The sequence below is a fragment of the Lepeophtheirus salmonis genome, chromosome 6, assembly GCF_016086655.4.
Source record: "Lepeophtheirus salmonis chromosome 6, UVic_Lsal_1.4, whole genome shotgun sequence".
NCBI lineage: Eukaryota > Metazoa > Arthropoda > Copepoda > Siphonostomatoida > Caligidae > Lepeophtheirus > Lepeophtheirus salmonis.
The window spans coordinates 35,616,483-35,642,224 of NC_052136.2; the positions used below are offsets into that span (position 1 = coordinate 35,616,483).

Consider the following 25,742-nt stretch of genomic DNA (forward strand, 5'->3'; position numbering starts at 1 on the left):
TATAGAATTTTAAACAACAAAGAATCAAAATTAGCAGGTTTTGCTGACTCCGTTGAAAGTTCCTTTTTGATTGTGTACTTCATATCTTAATTGACTAATTGATCAAAGAAATAACAAGTAACAATTTAGATAAAGCTCATTGTGTATTATCTTTTCAAAAAAATATTCAAAAAACATCATAGTCAGCTATACCTTGCATACTAAAGAGTTGATAGTAAAAAGGACGTATAAATTATCTTCTTTTTTTTAGTATTACCATTATAATATTTTCACCAACACTTACAGGATGTCATTATTACGAAAATACCCCCAACTTTTGAATTGGTTCTGGCTCCATGACCCCTATCTATTTACACCCCAATAATTTCAACATTTTCTTCTTCTTTTGTTGGTTGACAGTGTTTACTAGTGCTGAAAATCAGCATATATAAAAAGAAGCAGTTATTGTTAGATACCTTAGAGCCGACTAAATCAAAAAATATCTTATCTAATAATTTTAAAAGAGCATTGTAGAAAATAATGGAACAAAAATATGACGTATTTTTTTTAACTAACAATATATTTCACGAATAATTTAAAATATCATAGTTTCTTAATGCCTAAAATGCAGTTAAATGCACAAACAGTGAGTAAAATAAGTCAATTGATCAAAATCCTAAGAAAATAAATATCCTTTCCTATGTGTACTCTTGTAAAAATGCCAGACTATAACTAGAAAAAAAAGTACCTCATAATCATAAATCATTTAAAAGTGGGGGTGGTCATATGTAGAGTGCGAAGAGAAGGCGGGAGCGAGGCTGGACGCAATACTCTATAATGATTCTTTATTATCTTTGTTAAAATTTGCTTCCTGTTACATAGTATATATATCAGATATATAAGCCTAACAATTTGAAGAACTAAACAAGAAGGAAATAAACAAGGACATTGCCAAGAATTACAACTTATAACTCCCGAGGAAACTCTCATTGTTACTCTCCGCCTTTGATGAGCACACGTACTAGTCATTACTTTATACTTAAAATGTATTTCTCAAGAATGAAATAATAATCACAGCATCTTTGGAAAAAAAGAAAAAGAAGAAACCTACTCAGATTGCCTATTAGAAAAAGCCTCTTTAGCTTTCTAGGACATATTTTATAAGCCACTGCCTAAAGTCGTCTGCAATTTTTTTAATTACCTCTAAAGCGCATTTATCTAAAAATGGCGTCTGGGCACTTGTCAATCCTAGTGTTTATATTTACAATTATTTTTATAGTTTGACACCCTCTAGAAAAACTATTAATTGTAAACTAAAAATGCGACTTTGACAGATAGAAAAAGTTTGCTTTATTAATATAACCAATAAAATATCTTTAGCCAATCTTATAATATCGTAGGAGAATATATAATTTTTTAACGAAAGGGCATAGGTGTTGAATAGGGGCGCAATCCCTCCAGTAGTGGAGTGGCACGGCGTTCAGGGCAAGGATTTTAACGGCCCTACACTACAGATTTATTAATTCATATATATATTTTTAAATACCTCTTCGAAAAGGGGGAATTTTGTATTTTTTTAAAGGAAATAATTTCAAATCTTCTTTCGATTAAGCACCCCTTAGGAGAATGGTTTAAATTTTTAGAACAAAAGTTGAAATCTTTTTTTTATAAGAATTTTGATTTAGAGTAAATTTATTTAACTTTTTTTTAATAATTATTTTCTAATTTACTATCGCATAAAATATTTATCTGTGCCCCCTCCCAAATTGAGCCAAACTTAGCAGTATTTGGTCAATTATATCTTTTTAAAATGTCTGAAATGAAATTAAAAAAAAAAAAACCTCATCCAAAAATTTTCTTTTAAAAAACGTTATCATAGAAAGATGTTTTTTAATAAAAATAAGTCATAATTTTTTTTTTTAACAGATCCTCAAAAAGATATCTTTGAAAAAGAAAAAAATATTTTAAAATTTGTATTGAATTAGTAATTATTTATTAATATTTGAACAAAATTGAAATTGCATCTCTAATAAGTTATTATCTCTTAGGCCTATGCTTGGGGGATTATTTAGGAAATATATATGACATTTCATTACTATAGTAAATCTGAGGGACGAAATAGGATAACAGAAAATCCGAAAAGGCATGTACGTACTGTCAATTATCCATATATTCCTGCATAGATTAATTAATTATCAATAATTAATCTTTATTTTACGTACATCATCAAAATTAATATCTTTTAAATAGTTTAATTCATTTACTTTTGGACTGTACTTATTATAGTCAATCGTTATTTGAGGAATATTAAGCTGTTCCGGCTTTACAGTACAATTGTACTATGGTAATTATGTTAGATAAAAATTCAACAATGACCCTGAAATAATTCTTTCTTCCTATACTGCGACTTCTTAGCTTCAACTATGTATGTACAAAGAATTATTGACAATATGCCAGATTCTACCTAGGCCTTTTAAGTAATTATATTATAAATTTGTAGTCATATTTTTGCAAGACTTCTAGAATGAGTAGCAGCACTTCTTCGTCTGAAGATGAAATTGAAACTAAAAGAAAACCTAAGCGGATAGTGGGAAAATTATTTGATGAATCCAGTGATGATAATATCGATTTTCAAGACAAATTGTCTGAAGAGAAAAATGCTCAAAACTCAACATTAACCTACTACTCTTCCTCTAGCGATGATGAAAGGGAAAGTGTTGAGCCAGAGATTGTCTGTCAACCAGAAGAATCTTCCATGATAATAGATCCTTCTATAAATAATAATGTATGTTATACCGAGCAATCAAAAAATGACAATGGAACAAGATCAGACGAAGAACCCTCAGCGTCTCAAGAAAGTTCAGCTAAGCTTTGTGATTTTGATGAAATGCTCAAGAGAAAAAGAGCAGAAAAATGCATACAGCGTAAGCGCAAATCCGCAAACAACATCGATTTAATAAATGATAACGATGATGCAATCTCAAAACTAATAGCTGATATGCGACAAGCCTCAAAAATTGACAAAGAATTTAATTTCCAACGTAAGCCTGCAACAAACAAAATGAAACTTCTTACACAAGTCATGAAAAAATTGGGGAAAGTAGATTTAATAATGGCATTTGTTGAAGCAAATGTATTGTCAGTGATGACGGATTGGTTAGCACCCATGCCGTTTGATAAATCCCTTCCCCACGTTAAAATAAGAACAGAATTTTTGAAATTTCTAGAAAATCTTAGAATAGATGACTACACCAGACTGAAAGAATCTGGGATTGGCAAGGCCGTCATGTATCTTTACAGGTTGAATGTTCCTTCATTTATAATTAACAAACAAAGTCATGATAGATTTAAATTCAGTCCACTAACATTGTAAAAAAGAAATCCCTTCCTGAGAAGTTTTCTTAAAATATGTTAATAAGCAATGAAACATATACTTATAATTGCAATTAGAAATTGAATTGCAACTTAAATAAATTTATTTTTAGACATCCTAAAGAAGAAAGAGAAAATAAAAAAAGAGCTGGACGCATTGTAACCAAGTGGGCTCGTCCAATCTTCAAATTAACATCCGATTTTTCAGATTTATCAAGGGAGGATCGTCAAGAAAGAGATGAAGAAATGGCTAGAAAATTGGGCGTGGATCACCGAGGTTCCAAGTCGAAAAAGAAAGAAGAGGTTTCAACGCCATCATTACGTCCAGGCGACCCTGGTTGGGTAATGAGAGCTCGAGTACCCATGCCCAATGTGAGAGAATACATAAGGAGGCCGGAATGGACATCCGAAATAGATATATCACAAGATCAAAAAAAGAAATTAACACTTTTAGACAAACATAAACGGCTATTTGCAGATCGTAGAAGACGAAATCGGCAGCAACATGCAATGAAAATAAGTCTGGAAGGTAAAAATATGGATCTTTAAAATGTTTATTTAAAATTGTTTCATTTATATTAATCCAATTTTTTTTTACTTTTTGTAAAAACTCATTGAATAATATTCAATGAATAATTAATTATTGTGTGTTCTTCTAATATAACTTTAAGGTAAAGGAAAGAATACTGTAAAATAATTTATATAATAATTATAATCTTTATATTTATATAAATTTGAATGAAAGAATATTTTTTTTTGCAAAGTTACGCTGACATTCTACGAATATTTAACAATTGTTGCTTGTTAATAAAAAATAGTAATTATGGACGGCACTACATCAACTATCATCCTGAGGAACATCCTTCCTTCTCAAGGATTCTTCCTCTCTTTTGCTATTTTCGGTTTCAGACACCTTTTGGCTTGCATTACAATTTTGCGTATCACTGGATTCTAAAGCTGGTTCTTTAGTGTCTTTTTCTGAGGATAATAATCTCTCCTCATTTGAGGAATGCAATGTTTCTCCTTCTTCTTCTTCTTCTGAAGAGGATATTGATGATGAGTCTCCATCTTGAGTCTTAGATTTCAAAAGGCCTTTAGCCTTCTTTGCTTTCATCTTTTCCTTTCGCCTTTGTCGTTTGGCTCTTTTCTTACTTGTTTTATTTTCTTCCTGGAGGGTTAATAATTAAGAAATTAAAATATTCATTTGATACATTATTGAACTCACAGCTTTTTTCGTCTCCTCCATTTTATTGACAAACTCTGCATTGAGAACATCCGCTCGACGCCTCCCTTCAAGGATCTTTTGGCGCGCCATTTCCTTTCGTCGAATCTGTCGATAGACATGGAATTCACCTGATCCGGCTCCTGCAGAGGATCCCATGACGTTATACACGAAATCCGGAGCTTTGTTTGGATCTTTTTCCGAGTTCTTAGTCGGAATGAAGACGGGTTTATTGGGATCTGACATTAATTTCTGTATTTTACGACGTTGAAGATCGTGAAGAGTCATTTTGGCACGAGGCTTGAATCCTTCTTCACTTTTCTCAGGGACGGAATTCTCCGAGGACATCTTGAGTCGAGGAGATTATTTATTGTTATTGTATAATATTTATTTATAGATAGTAAATAAAATTTGAAATAGTAATGGCTTGAAATCAGTGAGACAAGGATAGAAAATGGAAGTTGATTTCATTGAGTTGACTCAGAGTTGCGTCTTATCCCTACTAAGCCTGATAGTTGTTTTCCTTGAATTGAATGAGCAGCTGCTGAAGCTAAAAGATGAAGAAGAATCAGCTGCTAGCGGTGAAATAATGTAAATACTTATTGACTTGTAGCTGCAGATCTGACGTTGTTGATGATGATGATGTCTTGGATATGTTTTTCTGACGTGGAAGGAATGAAAAAGGGGGAAAAAAAAGGTGAAATGACGTCATGATATGAAAAGAGCTTTTCTTATTGGTTACATTCTAGGAGGAAGAGCTTCCCTTGTTGGGAAACCTCTCTTCTTCGGCATAAAGTAAAGAGAGATTCTTTTAAGAGTCGTGGAACATCTTTACTTGGGGAAAGAGAAGAGACGTGAGATTCAAGATGAAGATAGTTGTCCTCTTGGGAATTCTCTCCTTATCCTTGGCTTTGACCTCTGCCCTTCAAAGTCCAAGTCCTACCTTCAGGGAGAGATTTGAGTACAAGCACAGTTTCAAGCCTCCTTATTTGGCTCAAAAAGACGGGTCTGTCCCATTTTTTGAGTACTCTGGAAGTAAGTACTGGCATGGATTGATTGTTGCTTATTGCATTGCTTTGTTTTGTAGATGCGATTGCAAGTCACGAGAGTGTTCGAATCACTCCATCTCTTCGATCTCAAAAGGGTATGATTTGGTCCCGGCTTGCCACCACCTTTGAGTCGTGGAGAGTTGAAATTGACTTCCGTGTGACGGGTCGTGGTCGCGTTGGAGCGGACGGTCTTGCTTTCTGGTTTACGGCTCAAAAGGGGATTGAAGGTCCCGTCTTTGGTAGTTCTGACAAATGGAATGGATTGGGTATCTTCTTTGACTCCTTTGATAACGATAATAAGCACAATAACCCCTACATCATGGCCATGGGCAATGATGGTACCATTGGCTATGATCATCAAAATGACGGAAGCACGCAACAACTTGCAGGCTGTCTCAGAGATTTCCGTAATAAGCCCTTCCCAGTTAAAGCCAAAATTGAATTCTTTAATAATATTTTAACGGTGAGGTCTTTATTTCTTTGATTAGTCGACGTATCATATTATTGCCTCTCATTTTTTTCGTAGGTTTTCTTCCACAATGGAATCAGTAATAATGATAAGGATTTTGAATTGTGTTTGAGAGTCGAAAATATGTTCCTTCCAAAAACTGGATATTTTGGCATTTCTGCTGCAACCGGAGGTCTAGCAGGTATGCAACTGAAATTTTGAGATATTGTAGGCTGTATTTATATAAAATAACAATACTCAAGTTATTACTCATTTATTTTTTTCATAAAGTTATTCTTTTCAAGTTTTTTACATATTCATTTGATTAATTCATCTTTTTCCTATATTTCAACAGATGATCATGATGTTCTTCGCTTCTCTGTTTCAAGCTTGCATCCCACAGAACAAGGTGTCCCCTTTCAAGCCCCATCTGATGCTGAATCCAAGAAATTCGAAATGGAATTTGAAGAGTATCAAAAGAAACTCAAGGATCAAAAAGATCAATGGGCCATTGATAATCCTGAACAAGCTAAGGCCAAAGAAGACCATGATGATTGGAGTAATTGGTTCTCTGATTCTGATAAAGAACTCCAACAAATTTTCCAAGGCCAATCCGCTATCAAGGATACCATTAATGATCTTCATCGGAAGATGGATGAAATTATTGGAAGGCAAGAACGTACATTGTCTTTACTTTCCGTAAGCCTCTTTTTTGGGCCTTTAATGACGAATTATAATTTTCAATGTATATGTATATAATTAGGCTGGAGGCCAAGGTTTTGCTCAAGGAAATCAACCCCCTCCTATGCCACAAGGAGGAGCCGGTGGTGGGGTACCTGTTGATACCATTCGACGAGATGAAGTCAATGTTGTCCTTTCAAATCAAAGAGAAATCGTGTCTACTTCCAGAGATATCAAGTATGTACTCACGCTTCAAATTAAAAATATTATTTTAAAATTTATTCATAAAAACTAACAGTGAATCAAAGTGCATAATTAGTTGACTTCTCTTTACTTTATTTCAATATCAGGAAAGACCATATTTTAAATTAATTTGTACTATTCTACATATATTTTTTAACATGTACTGGAATCTGCAATGTTGAATTCAGATTTGATGTGATTTATGCTTTGCCCGCAATTATTGTTAAATGCTCTGAGGTTTCGGACATCGCATCCTCTTTCTAAATGATATTGTAGCTGACCTCTTAAATTATGAACTTCTATCTTGAAGGACTGCATTAATTCTAGTAGTTTTTGATTATCTTCCTTCAATTCTGTCACTTGTTTTTCTTCATATAAAAATGTACAAAAATGATATTATGGGATAGGTAAATTTCTTGTCAATTCTAGAGCATATTACCTAGGGTTGAAATCCTCTCAATTTTTCTCTGTCGACATTTGGAAGCTGCAATTCGATTTCTTTCTCTTTTCCTCTCTAATTTGCTTTTTTCATAGTCTATACATCGATTTTGCTCAAATTCATTTGATGTGGAACAGGAATATCCCTCATTGTTAGTGATTGTGGCTATTAGTTTGGAAGATTCCTGAACTTCATTACTTAAATTACTATTTATGGAGTTGAATTTTTTTATTCATTAAGGGAAAAAGTAAATCAATAGCTTAAAAAAATAATTTGAATTTTGTACATGTATTTGCCATTTGTTAGCGCGAAATCAACACTTTGTGTATTAATTAAAAGAGTAAAAAATGATTTAACATATTTAATTTTTATAAAAGATTCAACTTTTTTCAAAATTGATGCTATGGATTTACAGATATTTGCCTATTCTGATAGGAGTGAGATATATTATAATAAGGGCTGTTGAAGGTCGTGCAATCAACATGATGATCTTCCAAAATCATTGGGATATTTTCGAAATGTCCTTGAAGATCAAATTCTGAATTGTTCATTACTGTGTATTATCAATCTGAATTTTATTTTTTGCACTCTAGTATAGGTATAATAATATCACTTGCTATGTTTTTGCACTTTTTAACATTTTTAAGTAGCTCTAATCATCGTTATTTTTAGACTGAAACACATTACATTGCTACAATTAAAAGTAGTAGTGGTGGTGGCAATGATATTACTCTTTATTCTTTGATAAGAAGAAAAAAAAATATTTATGTGTATAGTAAGTACACTTACGATTTCCGTCGACTTCCGACAATCATAAAAAACAAGAACAAACATCAAACACTTTGTAGTTATTTTTATCTATTTTTTTCAGGAACTTCGTTTCAGATATTCATTCAAAGGCCAATCAATTACTAAATCGTGGGTCATCTCAGCCCATTGGAGGAGGCGCAGATCCAGGACAAATTAATGTATGTTACTTGTTATTGATATTAAAAACATGCACTCTAATGCTTCATTTTTGTATTATGATAGGAAATGAGAGATAGTCTTAATGCAATTAAAAGAGATCTCAATACAGTTTCGAAAAAAGAATGTCCACAAGCAGCTGCTTCCACTACGGGTGGCTCACCCTGTGTTTCCAATACATTCTTTGTGGTGTTTATGATTATCCATATTATCGTTTTGATTGCATATTTGATATACAGGTAAATAATAATCAATAATGAAGTCAGTTTACAAATGCATAATATAAAACAATATATGCATGTAGACGGCATAAATAAAATTCTTGTTATTGATGATATAAATAACACTTTGATACCTTTTTGCAAATAGAAATAATTTCTATTTTTAATTAACACAACACAACGACAATCTTGAATCAAAATCATGAAAAGGAGAAATTCCCATTTTTTATGGGCAATATGTAGAGCTAAACCGTCTCAATGATGAAAGCTACCAACGCCCCCGACGAACACTATAGTTTATAACTTACATTTGATTTATTAGAGGGTAAATTTGACCCCAATATGACCACTTTCAAATACATACAATATGTTTCTTTAATGTTAGAATTATTTGTTTTTTTGGTTATTTAAATTGCAATTTGTGGAGTCTTCAAAGAGTTATTATCAGAATACTCCTTGTTGATAGAAATGACTATAATACTTTACCTATTTTAAGTAGTTAAGTAATATGTCATAAATAAACGTAGGTATACGGAGATGAAATGAAATACAAATGTAATCCCTATTCAATTAAAAAAATACATTACTTTGTCTTGCATTGTGTTGACAGGCCACAAATGACATAAATATGATGTCCATGTCATCCTTATGGGTTTAATTGACTAGTAATCAAAAATCATATTAACTTGCTTTTGTGTTGACAGGTCACATATCGATGTTTAATAATTCTTTTTTTTTAAATTCTAGGGACAGTAAGGAAGCTCAAGCCAAGAAGTTCTACTGATTGTAAGATCATGAAAGATTTTTCTTTTGGTGCTGTGATGGAGTCTTTTTTTTTTTTTTTTTTTTTTTTTTTTTTGTTCTACTATAGAAGTTTATATATTTATGTCATGAAGGAACTGTTATTTCTTTTATATTTTTGTACATCATTTTTAATTTTTGTGGACTCAACCCCCACCGAAAATTCATTCAAAGAAGGAACATTGTATAAAAAGCAAGAAAATAAAGACCGACCGACTATTTTTTATCACCTCGTCATTAAGGGCCTTTTATTCTAAAAAATAAAAAAATGTATTATTATTCACTTTTTATGCCTGAAGGATATTTTTTACCTAAAAATCAATTTTAACAGCGACAACAACTATCATAATTTTGATTAGTACTAATTTTATATGATCAAAAAGTGTATTATGACGGATATTATATTAATTGATTATAATATTTCTAATATGGTCGTCCATTTTCCACTTTTAAACAAACCCTATTATAAAACACTGTAATTTTCGTTACGAAGTTGAATATGTTTATATAATTACCTTGTAGGATATTTTTATTGTTATTTAGAGCATTTTGGATAATTTATGTTATGAGATAAATAAACTTACTACTAAAGTTCCTCTTTCATTCTCTCGTTATTTCCTTCATTCTAATTCCAGAGTTCTGCTTATTCGTTTTACCCTTTTCTTTACACGTTTTAGGAAATTTATGAAAGCACTAATAATATTTTACTAATCCACAACTCAATGAGTAAAGGGGAGGGGGGGGTGTAGTTGTAACCATTTGTTTCCGGCACAAATTACTCGGAGTTGGTTTAACACAACATATGTTTGCTATTATTTGAATCCATTTAAAAGTTATACTTTTTGATAATGAAATATATAGAGCTATTTTTATGGGAGCTTGGCAATGTGAGGTAGACGTCTATTTGAATATAAAGATCTTATAGAAGAATTCAACTTCTAGAAAAACAGATCTCCAATGCAATTTTCTTTGTTAACAGCTGATATTTATATCAAGATATTCCCCTTTTTATGACATGGCATAGCTATTCATGTGTAATTTCGTTATACCCTAGCTTTTTTAGAAACAGACACCAAAACCTTACAATAAGAATATAATATCCGCTTTTAATAAAATGTCACATTAATATCTAATTACTTATCGCCTCTATATTTATTTATCCATGGTTATACCCAACAATAGGGTCCCTACAAATTGTATTTGAATGCAACCCGTTAAATTTTGCAACTGTCCCCCTTGCCAGGAACGGGTGTAACAGTTAAAAAATCAAGTTTGAGTTGGAAATTAAAAAAAAAAAAATCTACTAAATAATAATTTTGTAGAGTAAATGACTAAACCTTTCATTTTCTTTGTATTCACTTTCAAGTTATCATAGCAGATTAAAATAAAATTAGATTTATATTATAGATATTTAGTCTCAAAAAACTCTTTAGGACCCTGTTCAGATTTAAAAAAAAACATACATGTTGGAAGTGTAGCTACATAAAATAATACAAAAGAATAAACGGTGAGAGGAGAATTGCAACACTTGTTAAAACTGTCACCTTCATACTTACAATATCTCCAATCTCTACTTACTGAGTTAGTTTGGAATTTTGATAATTTATGTCAACTGAGAGGTACAAAATGAGTTATTCTAATGATTTAAGTTTAAAAAAAAACAAACTTGAATATGATTAAAAAAATATTTCTTCCCAAAAAAATGACTTTCTACCCTTAAAATCAGTTTTTAATCCAATATCTCAAATAAAAGTTGACAAAAATGATTGTTTTTTTTACCACAATAATATTCATTATATAATACAATTTTGATGTAATTTTTCTGGGTGTAACTTTTGTGATGTCCGAGTTAAGGGGTATGTTGTAACCTTGTCGTATTATAACTCTCCCCGATCTCACCTATTTATAATTATTTACGCTCTCTATTTTTTTTCTTAAGATATCGATGGTGACGCATCACGTCGAAATTTATTGTCAATACAAGGTTGTCCATTTATTTTAAAAGGAACACCTTATTGACTGGACCGAGGGATCAAGGTTAACCATTGTATCAATATTAACCATAACTCCGACTTGCCGTATTCCCTTTTTGTATTGCTACGTCGAGTCCACATACCCATTTCATGTATATATTGTGTACTTTTCACGTAGGTTTAAGTAAATATTGGTTGATGGTAATTACAATTTTTATTACGTATATGTATGTATTTATTGTCTTGATAAGAATCGCAAAATCTAAGGTGAAGGACGCAGGTTAAAAAAGGAGAACCCTTTTATTCTTATCAATTCTTATTTTTTGTGAGTATAACATATGGCATGAAAAGTCCTGGGCTTTACACATAGATGGAGCTATTTTTACCAACCTTCAAAAGATAGCTGTCAAAATTTTATTTGTGAGTTATTGTGCTAATTGTGACTCTACTTTTTCTATTTCCAAAACAATTGATAAATTATAAAAAAGAATAATAATTAAAAAAAAACATAATAAAAAATAATTATAATTTTTAAAAAAACCGTAATTTGGAACAAAAAAAAAAAAAAGTTTTCTTTTTTAAGCCCGAAACCTTTCAGCCCATGTCTTAACAGTTGGAAACTTGAAACTTATAAACTTGTATTATATTGATTTGAGAGGTTCTGTGTGAGGAAATTAAATCTGTCTGTAACTGTATAGGTAGCTATGCAAGGTGACTATATATAGTCACCTTGGTAACCATGTATCTCAAGCACCTGATGCTTTTTGAATTTTTTTAAAAAGGATCGGGGAAATCAATGAGTATCTTCCAACGGTTTCCACCAACAAACACCCAGCATCAGCCAATGCTCTAGGCATTGTTTTCTCCAGCATCATTGTGGCACCCCTGATCTGGTTCCCAGAGGGTTATAGGCTCACAGCAGCCATGCTCATCTACGTTTCCATGGATAACCTGCTCCCCCGGATCCAATCAATTTTTCGGACGTCGACAACATTTTTCAGCCATATGGGACTCCGCTCACACTGTGAAAATTACTTCAACCTTCTAATTCTGATCTAACAACATCGCTCTCTGGAACAAGAGAATGTTGCCACCATACAGTCCGGTTGTCAATCCCTTCGACTTTTCTTTCTGACTGCACATCGAAAGGAAGGCCTGGAGCATCCGTGACCCGAATGTTGAAACCATGAAGGCTTATGTCTATGAAATTACAAATTTGACTAAAAATTTTTGTAGGGGAGATGTGGCACCCCTCCATCCCCTGTAGTCACGAGCCTGGGTGTGATTTACACTTTTTATTAATACGGCATGAGTAAAACTAAACTGAATAATAATATATGTATATTGTCTGGAGATGTAACATAAACTTTTCACTATGTGAGTAAAATACCTATGTTTTGTATTAAAAACCATTATTATTCAGGGAGTTGTATTATTCTACCACTCTCTATCGCTTTGTTTATAAACTAATATAAGTAAAAAACGCTAATGCCCCCATGGTCCATTGGTATACATTCAAACCTGGTCTAACTCTTATAAGCGTGTCACTGTACTAAGCGGTTATTTATTTACATACTAAGTATAAGGCTTTTTTATTTCCCTGGAAATTGTCGTTGAGTGGGATCCCGGTAAATAACGGGATTCCGTTAGTAAATAATACTTAAATACTGTGAAATCTAAGGATTTTGTTTTATACTTTAGTAAGAAAAATAATTTTAGGCTAGTCTTATTCATATACTTTCTTTTTAATATTATAATTTAGTGATTGGATTGATTCTAATCCGATCCACAACAAAAAACTAATAACAAGTATGAAAGAACTAATTTTATTAGTGGAGCTGGGGTTTGTATAATTCAGAAATATTGATTTTCGGTTTCTTTTTTTTTACTTGCCCATTCTACACTGGATTTTCACCATTGTATATAATATACATATAATAAATATTGAAGGTCAGACCCTCTGCGACAAAATATTTTTATCTTTGTGATCAAAATGAGAAATTTATTAGATTTTTAACGATTGCGTACTTTATTCACTTTTTTTTGTACTTAGAAAATGTTTTTTTTTATTTAATCTACAAAAAGATATATTAATATTGAAAAATTTCTTTGAATCTGAAAACATAACCCTACAAACTACAAATTATGTTTTTTTCGTCTTTTATAGAGACGTTTCAATCATGTAGATTTTGAAAAGAAATATATATTTTTTTAGACAATATATAGGCTACAAAATCCGAGAAATTTTGGATTATAAGGGTCATTTTTATGTTTCTCAATGTAAAAGCAATCAAGAAAATATTGTTGACTAGCGTTATTCGATAATTGTTGAGAATTCTTCACAGCTTACTAAAAGCTAATTTAAATTCAAGCAATGAACGTTCAGAACATTGAGAATGAAGAAAAACACAAAAAATGACAGCTGACAAAAAATATATAGTACATTTTTATGTTAGTGAGGTAACGACATACACAGGCATAAATCAATTTATATTGATTAAACAAATGTATACATGCGTAAAATCAACATTCAGCTTATTCGTAAAAATATATTACATTTGTAATCCAGGCTTGTATATATTTTAACGAATTCCCTGGAGCTGCCAATTACAAATCATTATTAACAATATGGGTAATTATTCTCAAGTGCATAAGCCTTTATAAATTCATTTATATTACATTTTAGAAAGAGGTCCTCTTCAAATTCCAAACGATAAAGAAATAAAAGGTCGGAAGCTTCTCCAACATAAGAAATCCTCTCCAATTTTAAAATCTTTTGGAACTCAAACCAAATTCAGGGAATCATCAATTCAGACAAATCCTTGTTCCCTAGGAACCCCTGGTGAAGACAGTGTTCTTTATGCTCTAGTGTTAGTATATACATTATACATAAAGGGTACCAGATATAATTTTGAAATGGGGGGGGTTAATACAGACAATTTTCTGGATAAAGGAAACAGTTATTTTTCAGATAAAAAGTGAACTATATACGGATTTTTCTTTTTTCCCCATGTATAAAAATACATAATTTTAGATACTTATGTAAAAAATCTAATACAACTAAATTTTTACTAATAAGATGTAATATTTATTTCATATAGTATTTAGTAATTAAGGTTGTTTTTTGTGTTATTATTATTGTTTTTTTTTTTTTTTTGGGGGGGGAGGGGGACTCATGAAATGTATTTGTACTAATTGAAAAGCAGTATGAAAATAAATTTAAAAAGAAACACACAGAAAAGTAATGTTGCCACAATCTTACAATTTCCACCTATAAAAAAGAAAACAATCCTAATGGAAATTTATCATTCCAATTTTTTCAATCAGACTCATAAAGTCCTATGAAGTTGATACCCAAAGACGGGGGGGGGGAAGAAGTTGACTTTACGTGAATTTTTATCCATGTTTCTTCTATGCAAAGTGTTTTATATACATAGTAAAAAATTGGTATCTGAGAGAACGTTTACTATTATCGTATTTTTATTATATCCAGATTTGACTGTATTTGATTTGATGGAAGAGTATTGAGATTTGTTTAAAAAGTATTACGTTCAAATTTATCTGTGAGTCATCTATTATGCTTAACTAAGTGAAATATATAGACAAAAAAACAAATTTGGAGTAACTTTAACATCATTTTTTATTTTTAGACATAGGATAAAAAGTTTGAATTCCATGTTCTCACTAAAACCAACTCTGGAAATATATAATTATTATAGGTATATATTTAGAGTTGTAGAAGAAAAAATGACCTTAGATAAGTACAAAACTATTTGCAGTTGTAACCTAAATAGGGTTTTTAATTTTTCAAGCTATATTATCATATAACTAGTGAATGAAGCACCGTTTTTTGGGTAATTTTTTTTTATGTTCATTTCCATTACAAGGCATACAGAAAAAACGCCATCCCCAAAGTTTAAGGCTTATCATATCATTTTTGATATGATAAGGGTTACTGCAATAGAAACACATATTAAAAATGGAATTTCTTATAAACAAATTTAAGTTTTGTACCTTAAAGTTATATTCTATATTAATCAAACATCTTCTTTGATAGAGATTTAAAATATAAGGAAGGACTTCCTGCCAGGACCACCAACGATATTGAGCGGGTCCACTCTCTGCAAAGAAATTGGTTAGACTTTCAAAATCTTCCAGAGGTTGGAAACCCTAAGAGACTTACTGCAGAAAAAAAACTATTGGAGATCAAGTCCAATCTTAGTCAAAGTGTCAAGAGAGATGTCCTTGATCGGAATAAAACATTTAGAAGTTCCATAATGCACAAGAGCTTGATTGATTGGAGTGATGATGGACAAAAGAAGGAGAAAGAACGTTTAGCAAGGTATTACATAAATAATAGTGTTGAGACTCAATCCCATAAGATTTTTTGTACGGTGTTAAGGCCTTTTTAAGACCCATTTGGACCGATATTTCCACACAAACTGCGGTTTGAAACCGTAGGCTGTAATTTAAATCATATATCAAAATTCAAACCGTAGACCCAATTTTAAATCGAAGACCAAAATTATTTTTTTCTAAAAAAGATTTTTTCCCTTTCTAAAAAAAAATAGTCATTTCTTTTCGTAAGACCTATCAAGGTCATTTTTTTGTAGACAGCATTCTTCTACGCAACCAGTCCAGAAAAAAACTTGGATATAATTTTAAATTAGAAGGATCTCAAATCAGTCTGGGATTTCTTTATCAAAACCCCACATAAGGGGAAAATGCAATATTCAAGGGACATATTTCACTATAAACTTTAACTTTAAACCTCGAAAAGAGGGACCATTATCATTTTATTACACTTTTTTCAACTCCCCTTAAGTTCATCATTCTACACTACGGTCAGGTGATTTTTATATTTATTCTCTTGAAAGAGATTATATTTTTCCGAACGTGATCCTTGAACCCTAAAGATATCTATTCTGAGGGTTAAACTTATTTCAGATTACCAGCTAACACATTCAATGAGGTAAGGGCCAGTCGAAACTCACGTAAAAAGTGCGAACAAAAACATCCAATAGCATTTAATTACGATTTCATCGCCATCATTTTTAAATAGGGATTTTTATTATGTCACCAAACGACAGCTGAAACAAAAAAAAAAAAGTTTTGATCATACATTTATGTCGTCTATAAGTGTAGAAATATCGGAGCAACAACAAAAATGGCAGACCATGTGTGATCCACTTGGCACGAGTGTCAGTTCCAAGAAGGTGCAGAGAACGTCGACATCTCCATTCGCCTACAACATCAGGAAGATGATTAAGGAAAATAATGTTGTTGAAAGGTGTTTACACCCAAGAATAACCAAAACTTCTGCTGCAACAATATAGCTGACTTCAGGCCCGCCTCCATGTTACCCTCTTTTAACCCTACTTGTAAACCCCCTGAAATTTGCAGTTTGGAGCAGGTTTTTTTTAACATCCCCAAAATGAACGGATTATAATCAATGACAAGAGAGCAGCTTACCTGACGTGACGTTGAATTAAATTAGACGTGAGCAGCTATGAATTGAAGGAAATGAACACAAACCCACTCCCTATCTTGCAATGATTAGAATTGACATGTTTGTAATGAAAAACCTATCTTTAAAAATGTAAAAAAAAAAGGAAAAACGATTTTTGCCTGAACATTTTTATTCCTTTTGTTTTAATAGGTTTTTGTTGTGTTAACTTCTCTCTCTGAAGTAAGTATTATTGCTTATCTTTGGTATAAATTGATTAAAAAAAAAAAACCGCATAATAAAATAAATTTAGATTAATTTAAAGTTAATTATAATATTTTCCCTACACTAATTCTAATTTAAATGTAGAAGGTTCTCCTCTTTAGGTCAGTTATTCCTTTTTTCTCCCAAAATAATGTAACAGGCAGGGGATATTAAGAAAGGTCTTAATTCAGTAGAACCATATGTTTATATACATAAATAATGGGGTAATAGAGTAAAGAGTACTTGACTATCATCTTTCCCATCCCTTTCTTAAAAATAGATATTCGAAAAGACTTGTGCGTTTAATGAAAGGGCTCTACAAATACATAAGATAAGATCATTTTCATGAAGTGAAGATAATATATGGCATTGACTTTTCAGATAAAAGATATGACGTCTTCCAGGATATTGTTTTTTATATTTAAAAAAAAAAAAATAGATTGCTTTGCCAGATAAGCAGGCATCTTAGATCTTTATAATGAAAGATCAGGAAAACACTATTTCTAAATATAAATCCATATGTTTCACTTAGGTATAGGATATAAAAATCAAATATATGACCCCATTAATCAGAGAAGAAAGGAAAACCTAATTTATTATCACTTCTTTCCCTCACTTTTAGACTCTACTACAGAAAAGATTTAGAGAGACTTCATAGAAATCGAAAGTGGAATCGCTATAAGAAAAAGGAAACTGCTAACTTTGATGCAAAAAATAATTTAATGAAGACTAATATTAGGAACAAAACTTCCTCACGGATCGACAAAAGATTGAAAGGGATCTTTGAGAATATGCAAATTACCTTTTCTCAAGCTCCAACTGCGAAAAAGCTTCCAATGTCTCATAAATTTATTGAGACTGAATCATTGGTAATTATTTTTAATTTTTTTTTTATAAACCTATAATAAAATAGTTGAAATGAAGCTATGATTCTTATTTGGATAAGTTTATTGTTCGTTTAGAGTATTTTTGGCTCATCAACACCAAAGCAGGAGAGAATGATTTTGATCAAAATTAATTGTGGGTTACATTTGTATTCTTCAACCAATTTTCGTCCATTTCTATGAAAAAAACTATTATGTATTAATCTTTTGCATGTGAAGCAAATTGCACTTAAAAGTAGACAAAATTGATCGTCACAATGAAGGAATAAGAAATTGATAGATTGGAAGACTATATAATTAATCATAACCAAATAAAGGTTCTAAACTATGGTTACAATTCTTAGGTATCTTAACTCCTATCACAAATTTGAATATATAAACTGACTCAAATATGTCTATCAAATATTGGTCTGTATATATATATATGAAACAAAAAAATAAATTGAAAGGCTACTTTTTTTTACCCCAAAAAATAAATAAGTTTTTAATTAGTTGTCAATCAGTTATTTATAAGTAAAAATGTCATAATGTTGACAAATTTAAATACCTACATCATATTTAAATTGATATATGAACATAAAGTTGAGCCAAAAACTATTCTTACCCTCACAAAAATGTCAAGAAAACATAATGTGATGTTCATGTTGGATCTACAACTCATTTAGGATATTCCTAGACAATCAAAAACTACTCTTTAACTAAAAAATAATAATAATTTATTCATTTTTCGAAGTAAAAAAACAAAATATCATTTTTGGCGTTTCATAAGTATTCATACCCAAAGAGTGAAATGATTAAATACTTAATGACAAGGCCTCTGGCTTTCTTCATATATTGAATACGCTTGGGGATAAGTCCTTACCAAATTAAGGCAATCACTGGGATGATATTGACCCACTCTTTGACAAAATCTCCAAAGTTCATCTATATTTGTTGGATGTCTTTTCCACACTGTTTTTTCAATGTAGTCCATAGATTATCAATAGGAGTAAGGTCAGGGTTTTGGGCTGACCAGTCTATGACCCAAACCTTATGCCTATTGAGCCATTCCTGAACTTTTTTCGATGTGTGCTTTAGATGTTCTTGCTGGAATCACCAATATCTTCCAAGCTTAATTATCTTTGCTGATTGATGAAGATTCATTTCTAGAATCACGATGTCGTCTTCCTATTTCATGGTACCATCAATTTTGTAAAGTTTTAGAGTTCCAGTCGTAGCTAGACAAGCCCAAATCATGATACGTTTATCACTGTGTTTCACTGTTAGAATCTCGTTTTTGGGGTTGAAGGCTTTGGCCCTTCTGTCACCAAATGTGCCGATGGTGGTTGTGGCCATGCAACTCCACCTTTATCTCATCTGACCACAGTAGAGTGCATCAAAAATCCTTTGCACAGTTGATCGTCCAATCAAAGTCTTATTGCTTTCAACCCCTGCTGGATGGATTTGAGAGTTGTTGTTGGATTCTTGGCAACCTCTCGGACTGCATATCTCGCTTGTGTTGAGCTCGGCTTGGACTTCCTAATATGTCGAGGAAGATTCTTGACATGACCAGTTCTTTTGAATTTGGTGTTGATGCTTTGGACAGAGGATTTTAGGATAGAAATATCTTTGTAGCTGTCACCTTGATTATGGCAAATGATTACAAGCTAGCGGATATCTTATCTGTATCCCTTGTTCTTGATCAATTAGATTAAAGCAAGAAATTGGATCATGACACTTTTATGCATCAGAAGATAGTTCAAGAAAATTCTTGATCTCTCGAGTACTTTGTGGAAGTCTCTTAATCTTTCCAGACTTCACCATGATAAAAAAAACAAAAACAGAATATGTCTTTGTTAATTTTTATCTTTTTGGAAGTGTATGAATACTTTTGAAAGAAGCACCAATTATTTTTGAGGAATAAAAAAATGTTTTATATGAGAAGTTGATATTTTTAGTTAATAAATAGTAATTATTATCAAAAACTTTTTTAAAAAGAAAATTAAAAACAATTGTTAAAGATTTCTGATAAAGATATGGCAAATATTGAAAGGGTACAAATAATTTTGGGCTCAACTGTATAGAATGTTATTACTAACGTCCCAGATTGTACCATAAACTAAAGCAACGTCATCTTGGAGATCTGGAGTTAAAATATTTATTAAATAAAATGGAGAAATTTCCAAACAATCTTGAAGATACTTCATAAACTGGCTTTCAACATTAAAAAAGACTTATGGTTTTGAATACTAGGTACTTGATGCCAAGGAAAAAAGTGAAAATTATTTTTTTTAGTAAAGTATTTCAAAAAGTCTATAGTTATTAAAGGAAAATTTTATTTTTTGGTAAAAAAAATTGAAAAATTTTATTTTTTGGAAAGATATTTCGAATATTAAATTTTTTCAATTTTTTTTTAACCCACAGCTATTCACAAAAAATTAAATTCTTTTTCAAAAATTCATACCTATTCATATAAAATTATTTTTTTTTAGGAAAAATATTTCAAAAATCCATAACTATTTACAAAAAATCTAATTTTTTAGAAAAATATTGCATATAAAAAATTTTCTGCTCTGGTACATAATTTTTCCGAATTATGAAAAAAAATTTATTGTAAATAGAAAAAATCCAATTTCGACATTCATATACACAACACAAAGATAAAGAAACATTTGGGGGCTTTAAATCCCTAAAAAAGAGACTATCGATTATGTACTTTCCATAAAACAAAAAAAAATTACAGACTGTGAATCTACATTCTTACATAAATATATTAAGGTATATAATCTTTTAATCTATAAATAATATGTAAAAAGTACTTCGTATATTTTTATTCAATTACTTGATTTCTACAAATTTTACCGATTTAACATTTTTACATAACACCAGATTAAATAATATTAATTTTACCCGTGGATTTATTTGCCCTCAACGAATTTTGTAAATTTTAAATTATGAAAATGAATAGGAAAAAACATTTTCGTATATTATAAATTGACCCAATGATTTTCATATATAGCACCCATAAAAACTCAATAGCTAAATTGCAATTAATTTGATTTTATACAATAGTTATGTTCGACGGCTAACGGACGTTTCTCATTACTCTAACGCAAGAACTGACTTTATCTTCGAGGAAACTTTGTATTTATTTTGCAACAATTGCTAGCATTAGTATTGCATATATTATTTTTTTTTTTGTAAAAATTGTATTTTGTTCACAATTATTAGGATTTATATATTAATTAATTATGTATTTTACTTAACTATAAATACCACAGGCTTATAATAGATTACATTCCATTAACACCCTGAATTATTCAATTTCCTGATATAAAAACAAGCTTAAATTATCCAGAAATTCTTGGATTAAAAAACCTGTCTAAAAGGACAATCCCTACTCTCTTTATATATAATTCCAGGATGAAAGTGGCTCATCTTTTAGAGCTGTAGAATCCACTTTTAAAGAGGATCGCTATGAGGCCTTGCTAAATTCGGCCTTTGATGACATCATGCAGCAACGATACATGGAAGTAGTCGACAACTATCGCCGAGCCTCAATTTCCACAGGGTTTCACAATGAGGAAACAAAGAAACGGCTTTCTGATATTAGAGAATCTGATGATGATGTAGAAACTTTTTTAAATTCAATCAGGGATTCTCCTCTTGGTAAAACAAAGAACCCCAAAAATAATCATCCAACTTTAACTTATTGAATAATTGATCTATATAGGTTTAATGTTTGATCGCATTTTAGAGCGATTAGCGGATTTAGATGAGTCTGATTTGGATTCGGTTATGATGAAGGATTTGGAGAGTGTGACCTCTACAATGATTGACAACTACATAGAGACTCTCCTTCTCAATGTTATTCACAAGGCAAGTAAATTATATTTAACAGTTAAACAACTAATCCTGGTGAACCCATATTTCATAATTCGATTTTAACTTTAGCTTGCTCAGTTCTTCTTTAAAATTATGTTTAGTAGTGAAATACTTATAGGGACACATATTGACCCATTTAATTTCATAAAAAATATTTATTTACGAATGACATAATATATCAGGAAAGTACATATTTACCAGATAATCCGTTGTGGATTTTATGAGCAACTCTTTGATTACTTTTCAATTATTAAAACAACAGGATTAATGTAATTACATTTTTTAAATAACTATGAGAAGATCTGTTTATCAGTATCAACAAGGTGGTATGTGTATTGCTTACTTTTTTGTAGGTTGTTTACATACACGAGATAGTGGCGCCACCTTACATTTATTGGTAGTTGTATTCTTATTTGCTTATTAGAACAAACAACTTAACAACTTAATTACAGAAGGAACGTAATAAGTATCGTATATTACTGCTATGTCATCAAATCCATTAACTCTTTAAGCAAAAAATTTCTTTAAACATAAATGAATAGAAATATAAAGTACAAACAACAATGTTTTTCTAATTTTTACGTGGAAACTTATTTGAGCAATATTGATCGATTGAGTTTCTCTTCTTCCAGTCCAATAATATATTTTTCGTTTTGCATAGCTTTGCTTTGTTGCACCTAAGGAAGTTTTGAAGAGGATTGCATTTCAACTATTCGCTGTCGCTGTCTCCAATTTCGAGATAGAAAGTATAACATGCGGGTAAACTTATATAATGCACCCCATGTCCTATTAGTAGATACATTAGGTATTAAAAAATTAATATAATAAACAGTTGATAAAAAGTTCAAGTAAAACTGCTCCATTTCAAGATATAATGATTTGACAGCTTAATATAAAAATCTCAGTCTTTAATTAATTGAAAAATCTGGCGGGTTTAAAATGATCCGTATATGTAGTTAGGTAGTGTACAAATTTGACGTAGTTTAACCGTTAAGTTGATATCTTGAAATAAAAAAATATCTAACGAATTGATAATCTAATTTTTCAAACCAATTCTGATCTAAAGATAGTATTATAATGCTCATACTTTCCTCGTAGATACCCAATCCAGATGCAAATCCTTCTCACGCGAAAGTATCTCATCAACGTTCAAAGTCTGGTCACTGCAATATTAGTGTCCAAAAATATTCTCCAAAAGCCCTTACCCTACGTGAATATCAAAGAAAGTGTCTGAATATTGCACATGACAAGTTTTGGAATTGTCTTTTAAATATTCGTGAAAAAACTGGGGTAAGTTTAAAATTTTAATATTTTGCTACTCAAACTTATAAATAATTGGTTGGGTTTTTATAGGTCAAAACTGTTGTTGATCCCATAGAAATAGAGGATACAATAAAGAAATCCGTCGACGAATCCATTTGGACTTCTTCAATATATGATGAAATGGAAAAAGCTTTTTCCGATTTAAAGATGTCTCAAGACAAATTCTAATGTCTAAATTAAATGTAGTTATAAATAAGAAATATTCAAAAATTAGAAATAATTGAATACAAGCTCTTAGAATGTTACTCACTCCTGTTGTGAAATGAAAGTTAACGAAAGCCATCATCATGAGAGAAAGGATTGGAAAGCATTATATTAGAAAGTCATAGACGAATGATACAGGGGTTTTAACTAAACTTTGGACTATAATGAAATATGTCAACATACAAAAATAACAATCAAAGCTCAGCTAATGTCAAACCATTAGTCTTACGTATATAGTTAGATCTTTGGTATTTATCTCTCGTTAAGATCTTGTAGATGATGAATAATTTTATGCAATTTGTCTATTGTTACTATTTAATTGAATTTAATTATTATAAATTGTGAATGTATTTTTAATCAAAGTTGATTATATATGAGAAAGTTTTAATCCTTTTTTTTTACTAAGAAAATCAATTATATAAAAAATCACCTTCTGAATTCTAAGCTCTCGATTTTTATATTTATTTTCCCTTTATCAGCGTTCTGTTCTGAAAAAGGGGGCATGCCAAAATAATTTTGGAGGGTTCTTTGTGAGTAAAATACTTATATATTTTATTTAATATAATATTAGCATTCAGGGAGTTGTGTTACTTTACCGCAAGACAGCGCCAGTCTCGGTCAATTTATTTACATATTAATATATGTAAACAACGCACATGTTGAATTAGTTCAGTAAAAACATAGAGTGAGGATGTAAAGAAGAAGACGACGTCATCATAGTTGACGAAAAAATTCAAATTTTTTATAAATAGATATGTTAATTACACAGAAGCCGCTTTTATGTGCGATCCTCACCAGATTATCCTCACAAAAATTATATTTTCTATTGTTTTGGTCAGTTAAGTTTTGCCTTCAAAAAATTTCACTTGATTTGGCTCATCAAGCACTCTTTATCTGTTTGAGTTAAAATATAACTATCCTTCATTAACCAGCATAGTTTTCCATTATTCTTAATTTAGGACTATAATTGAAGGATACGTTATTTTTATTATAAATATTGGATACTTGATGGTCAAGATTATTTGATAATGACATTTAGCAAAGTCCATTTCTGTATGACGTATCTGCGTTTAATTCGCACGTGTCTTTAAAATATAGCACGGGAAGTCATAACTTTTGGAACCGTTAACTCCTTATCTAATAATAAAGAAAATCTGCTTTCCATCTAGGTTTCGAAGTACAATAAAATGAAAACATGCAGAAAGTAGTAATGAGTGATTTATTTTCTATTTTTTTTTTTTCAACTTTTGTAAATTATAAAAGTGTTCATTCCAAATCTCAATTCCAGAAATGATATGATGAAAGTTTCTTATATCCATATATGTTTGCATTTTTAATAGTGATGTATCAGTATCCAAATTTTAACAGAACGTCAGGTCCTGTTCTAAATCTTGCTAATACGGCCGAATCAGACGCAAAAGTCGTCCCATAGAAATTGACTTTGCTAAATGGATATATTATCATACAATCTTGACCATCAAGTATAATAATTATAAACTAGAAATAGAATGAGCTCGTCTTAGAGCACTAACCTCAGCCTATGTTCATTTTTGATAAATGAAACATCCCTTCTTCTTGATTTTAAAGTTAAAAATGTGTGGTGTTGAACATGTTGAATTTAATCAAATTTAATATCTATTGCATTCGTACTTTAATATGTGTTATGTATGAGTTGTGTGCCACAAAGTGATGATTTAAGCTCTGTATCTCAATTTGTTTAGAAGTGATGGTCAATTGCGAGTTTTGACCATTTTTATGACCTTGACCTTGGATTTTTGAAGTGTCTTCCTTAAACTTACATAATGAGCTCTGTACCTGAATATTTTTTTTGTTGATTATGTATTTTAACAATTTGTGCAACCTTGACCTCTCAAAATCTAATGACCTTTTACTGTGAACAAATATAATCTTCGTACCAAGTTAGATCAAAATCGATTTCTAACTTTTGTTGTAATCCTGGTGACCAACAGACAAACAACTTCGTTCGTGGATATGATAATTCAATTAGACCAAACATGTTTTAAAACGGATGGTCCGTTCATAAAGAAACTCTACTCTAGTGCCTTTTTTTTGGTGAACATATGTGCATTGGTTTCAATAGTTTCCTTTTAATCCAACTATTATATTGAAACATAGATATGCCTTATTGACCAAGAAAAAAATAAAAATAATTCAATTAGACCTAAATTAAGAATTTACTAAGAAACTATTTTCGTGCATGAAATATACTTAAAGTTTTACTTAACTAATTCAATTGATAAAGTGAAAACTATATCTCAAAGAGGGTACTCGTAAATTTTGGGTGTTCTTCAAGGACATATAGTAGGAATGGAATTGACAAGGGACATAAAATATTTTACGTG

General features: G+C 30.8%; 5 protein-coding genes across 6 annotated transcripts; 3 read left to right on the top strand and 2 right to left on the bottom strand.

The window, feature by feature from the left end:
- The first annotated feature begins 2,472 nt into the window (after positions 1 to 2,472).
- Positions 2,473 to 4,084, top strand: LOC121121131 (protein IWS1 homolog). The gene is made up of 2 exons (XM_040716014.2): positions 2,473 to 3,279; positions 3,465 to 4,084. Exons 1-2 carry the CDS (start codon positions 2,504 to 2,506, stop codon positions 3,898 to 3,900), a joined length of 1,212 nt encoding a protein of 403 aa, XP_040571948.1. The 5' UTR covers positions 2,473 to 2,503; the 3' UTR covers positions 3,901 to 4,084.
- An 81-nt stretch (positions 4,085 to 4,165) lies between these two features.
- Positions 4,166 to 4,940, bottom strand: LOC121121133 (uncharacterized). The gene is made up of 2 exons (XM_040716015.2): positions 4,577 to 4,940; positions 4,166 to 4,519 (listed from the first exon to the last, which is right to left on the bottom strand). Exons 1-2 carry the CDS (start codon positions 4,919 to 4,921, stop codon positions 4,190 to 4,192), a joined length of 675 nt encoding a protein of 224 aa, XP_040571949.1. The 5' UTR covers positions 4,922 to 4,940; the 3' UTR covers positions 4,166 to 4,189.
- A 46-nt stretch (positions 4,941 to 4,986) lies between these two features.
- ergic53 (protein ERGIC-53) lies at positions 4,987 to 10,016 on the top strand. The gene is made up of 9 exons (XM_040716013.2): positions 4,987 to 5,270; positions 5,323 to 5,608; positions 5,661 to 6,085; positions 6,149 to 6,272; positions 6,426 to 6,769; positions 6,834 to 6,988; positions 8,305 to 8,401; positions 8,466 to 8,638; positions 9,368 to 10,016. Exons 2-9 carry the CDS (start codon positions 5,440 to 5,442, stop codon positions 9,402 to 9,404), a joined length of 1,524 nt encoding a protein of 507 aa, XP_040571947.1. The 5' UTR covers positions 4,987 to 5,270; positions 5,323 to 5,439; the 3' UTR covers positions 9,405 to 10,016.
- Positions 7,067 to 8,119, bottom strand: LOC121121134 (uncharacterized). 2 transcript variants are annotated; one of them, XR_011780661.1, is made up of 3 exons: positions 7,847 to 8,119; positions 7,434 to 7,639; positions 7,067 to 7,362 (listed from the first exon to the last, which is right to left on the bottom strand). XR_011780661.1 is itself a non-coding variant. In XM_040716016.2 (3 exons), exons 1-3 carry the CDS (start codon positions 7,982 to 7,984, stop codon positions 7,148 to 7,150), a joined length of 549 nt encoding a protein of 182 aa, XP_040571950.1. In that variant the 5' UTR covers positions 7,985 to 8,118; the 3' UTR covers positions 7,067 to 7,147. The 2 variants fall into 2 exon arrangements, 1 of the variants encoding a protein (XP_040571950.1); XM_040716016.2 differs by having other exon boundaries at positions 7,857 to 8,118.
- Positions 10,017 to 13,906: 3,890 nt separating the features above from the next.
- Positions 13,907 to 23,823, top strand: LOC121120025 (uncharacterized). Its single transcript, XM_040714875.2, has 8 exons — positions 13,907 to 14,026; positions 14,081 to 14,264; positions 15,452 to 15,736; positions 17,727 to 17,973; positions 21,390 to 21,636; positions 21,701 to 21,846; positions 22,951 to 23,142; positions 23,206 to 23,823. Exons 1-8 carry the CDS (start codon positions 14,023 to 14,025, stop codon positions 23,341 to 23,343), a joined length of 1,443 nt encoding a protein of 480 aa, XP_040570809.1. The 5' UTR covers positions 13,907 to 14,022; the 3' UTR covers positions 23,344 to 23,823.
- The last annotated feature ends 1,919 nt before the right edge of the window (positions 23,824 to 25,742 follow it).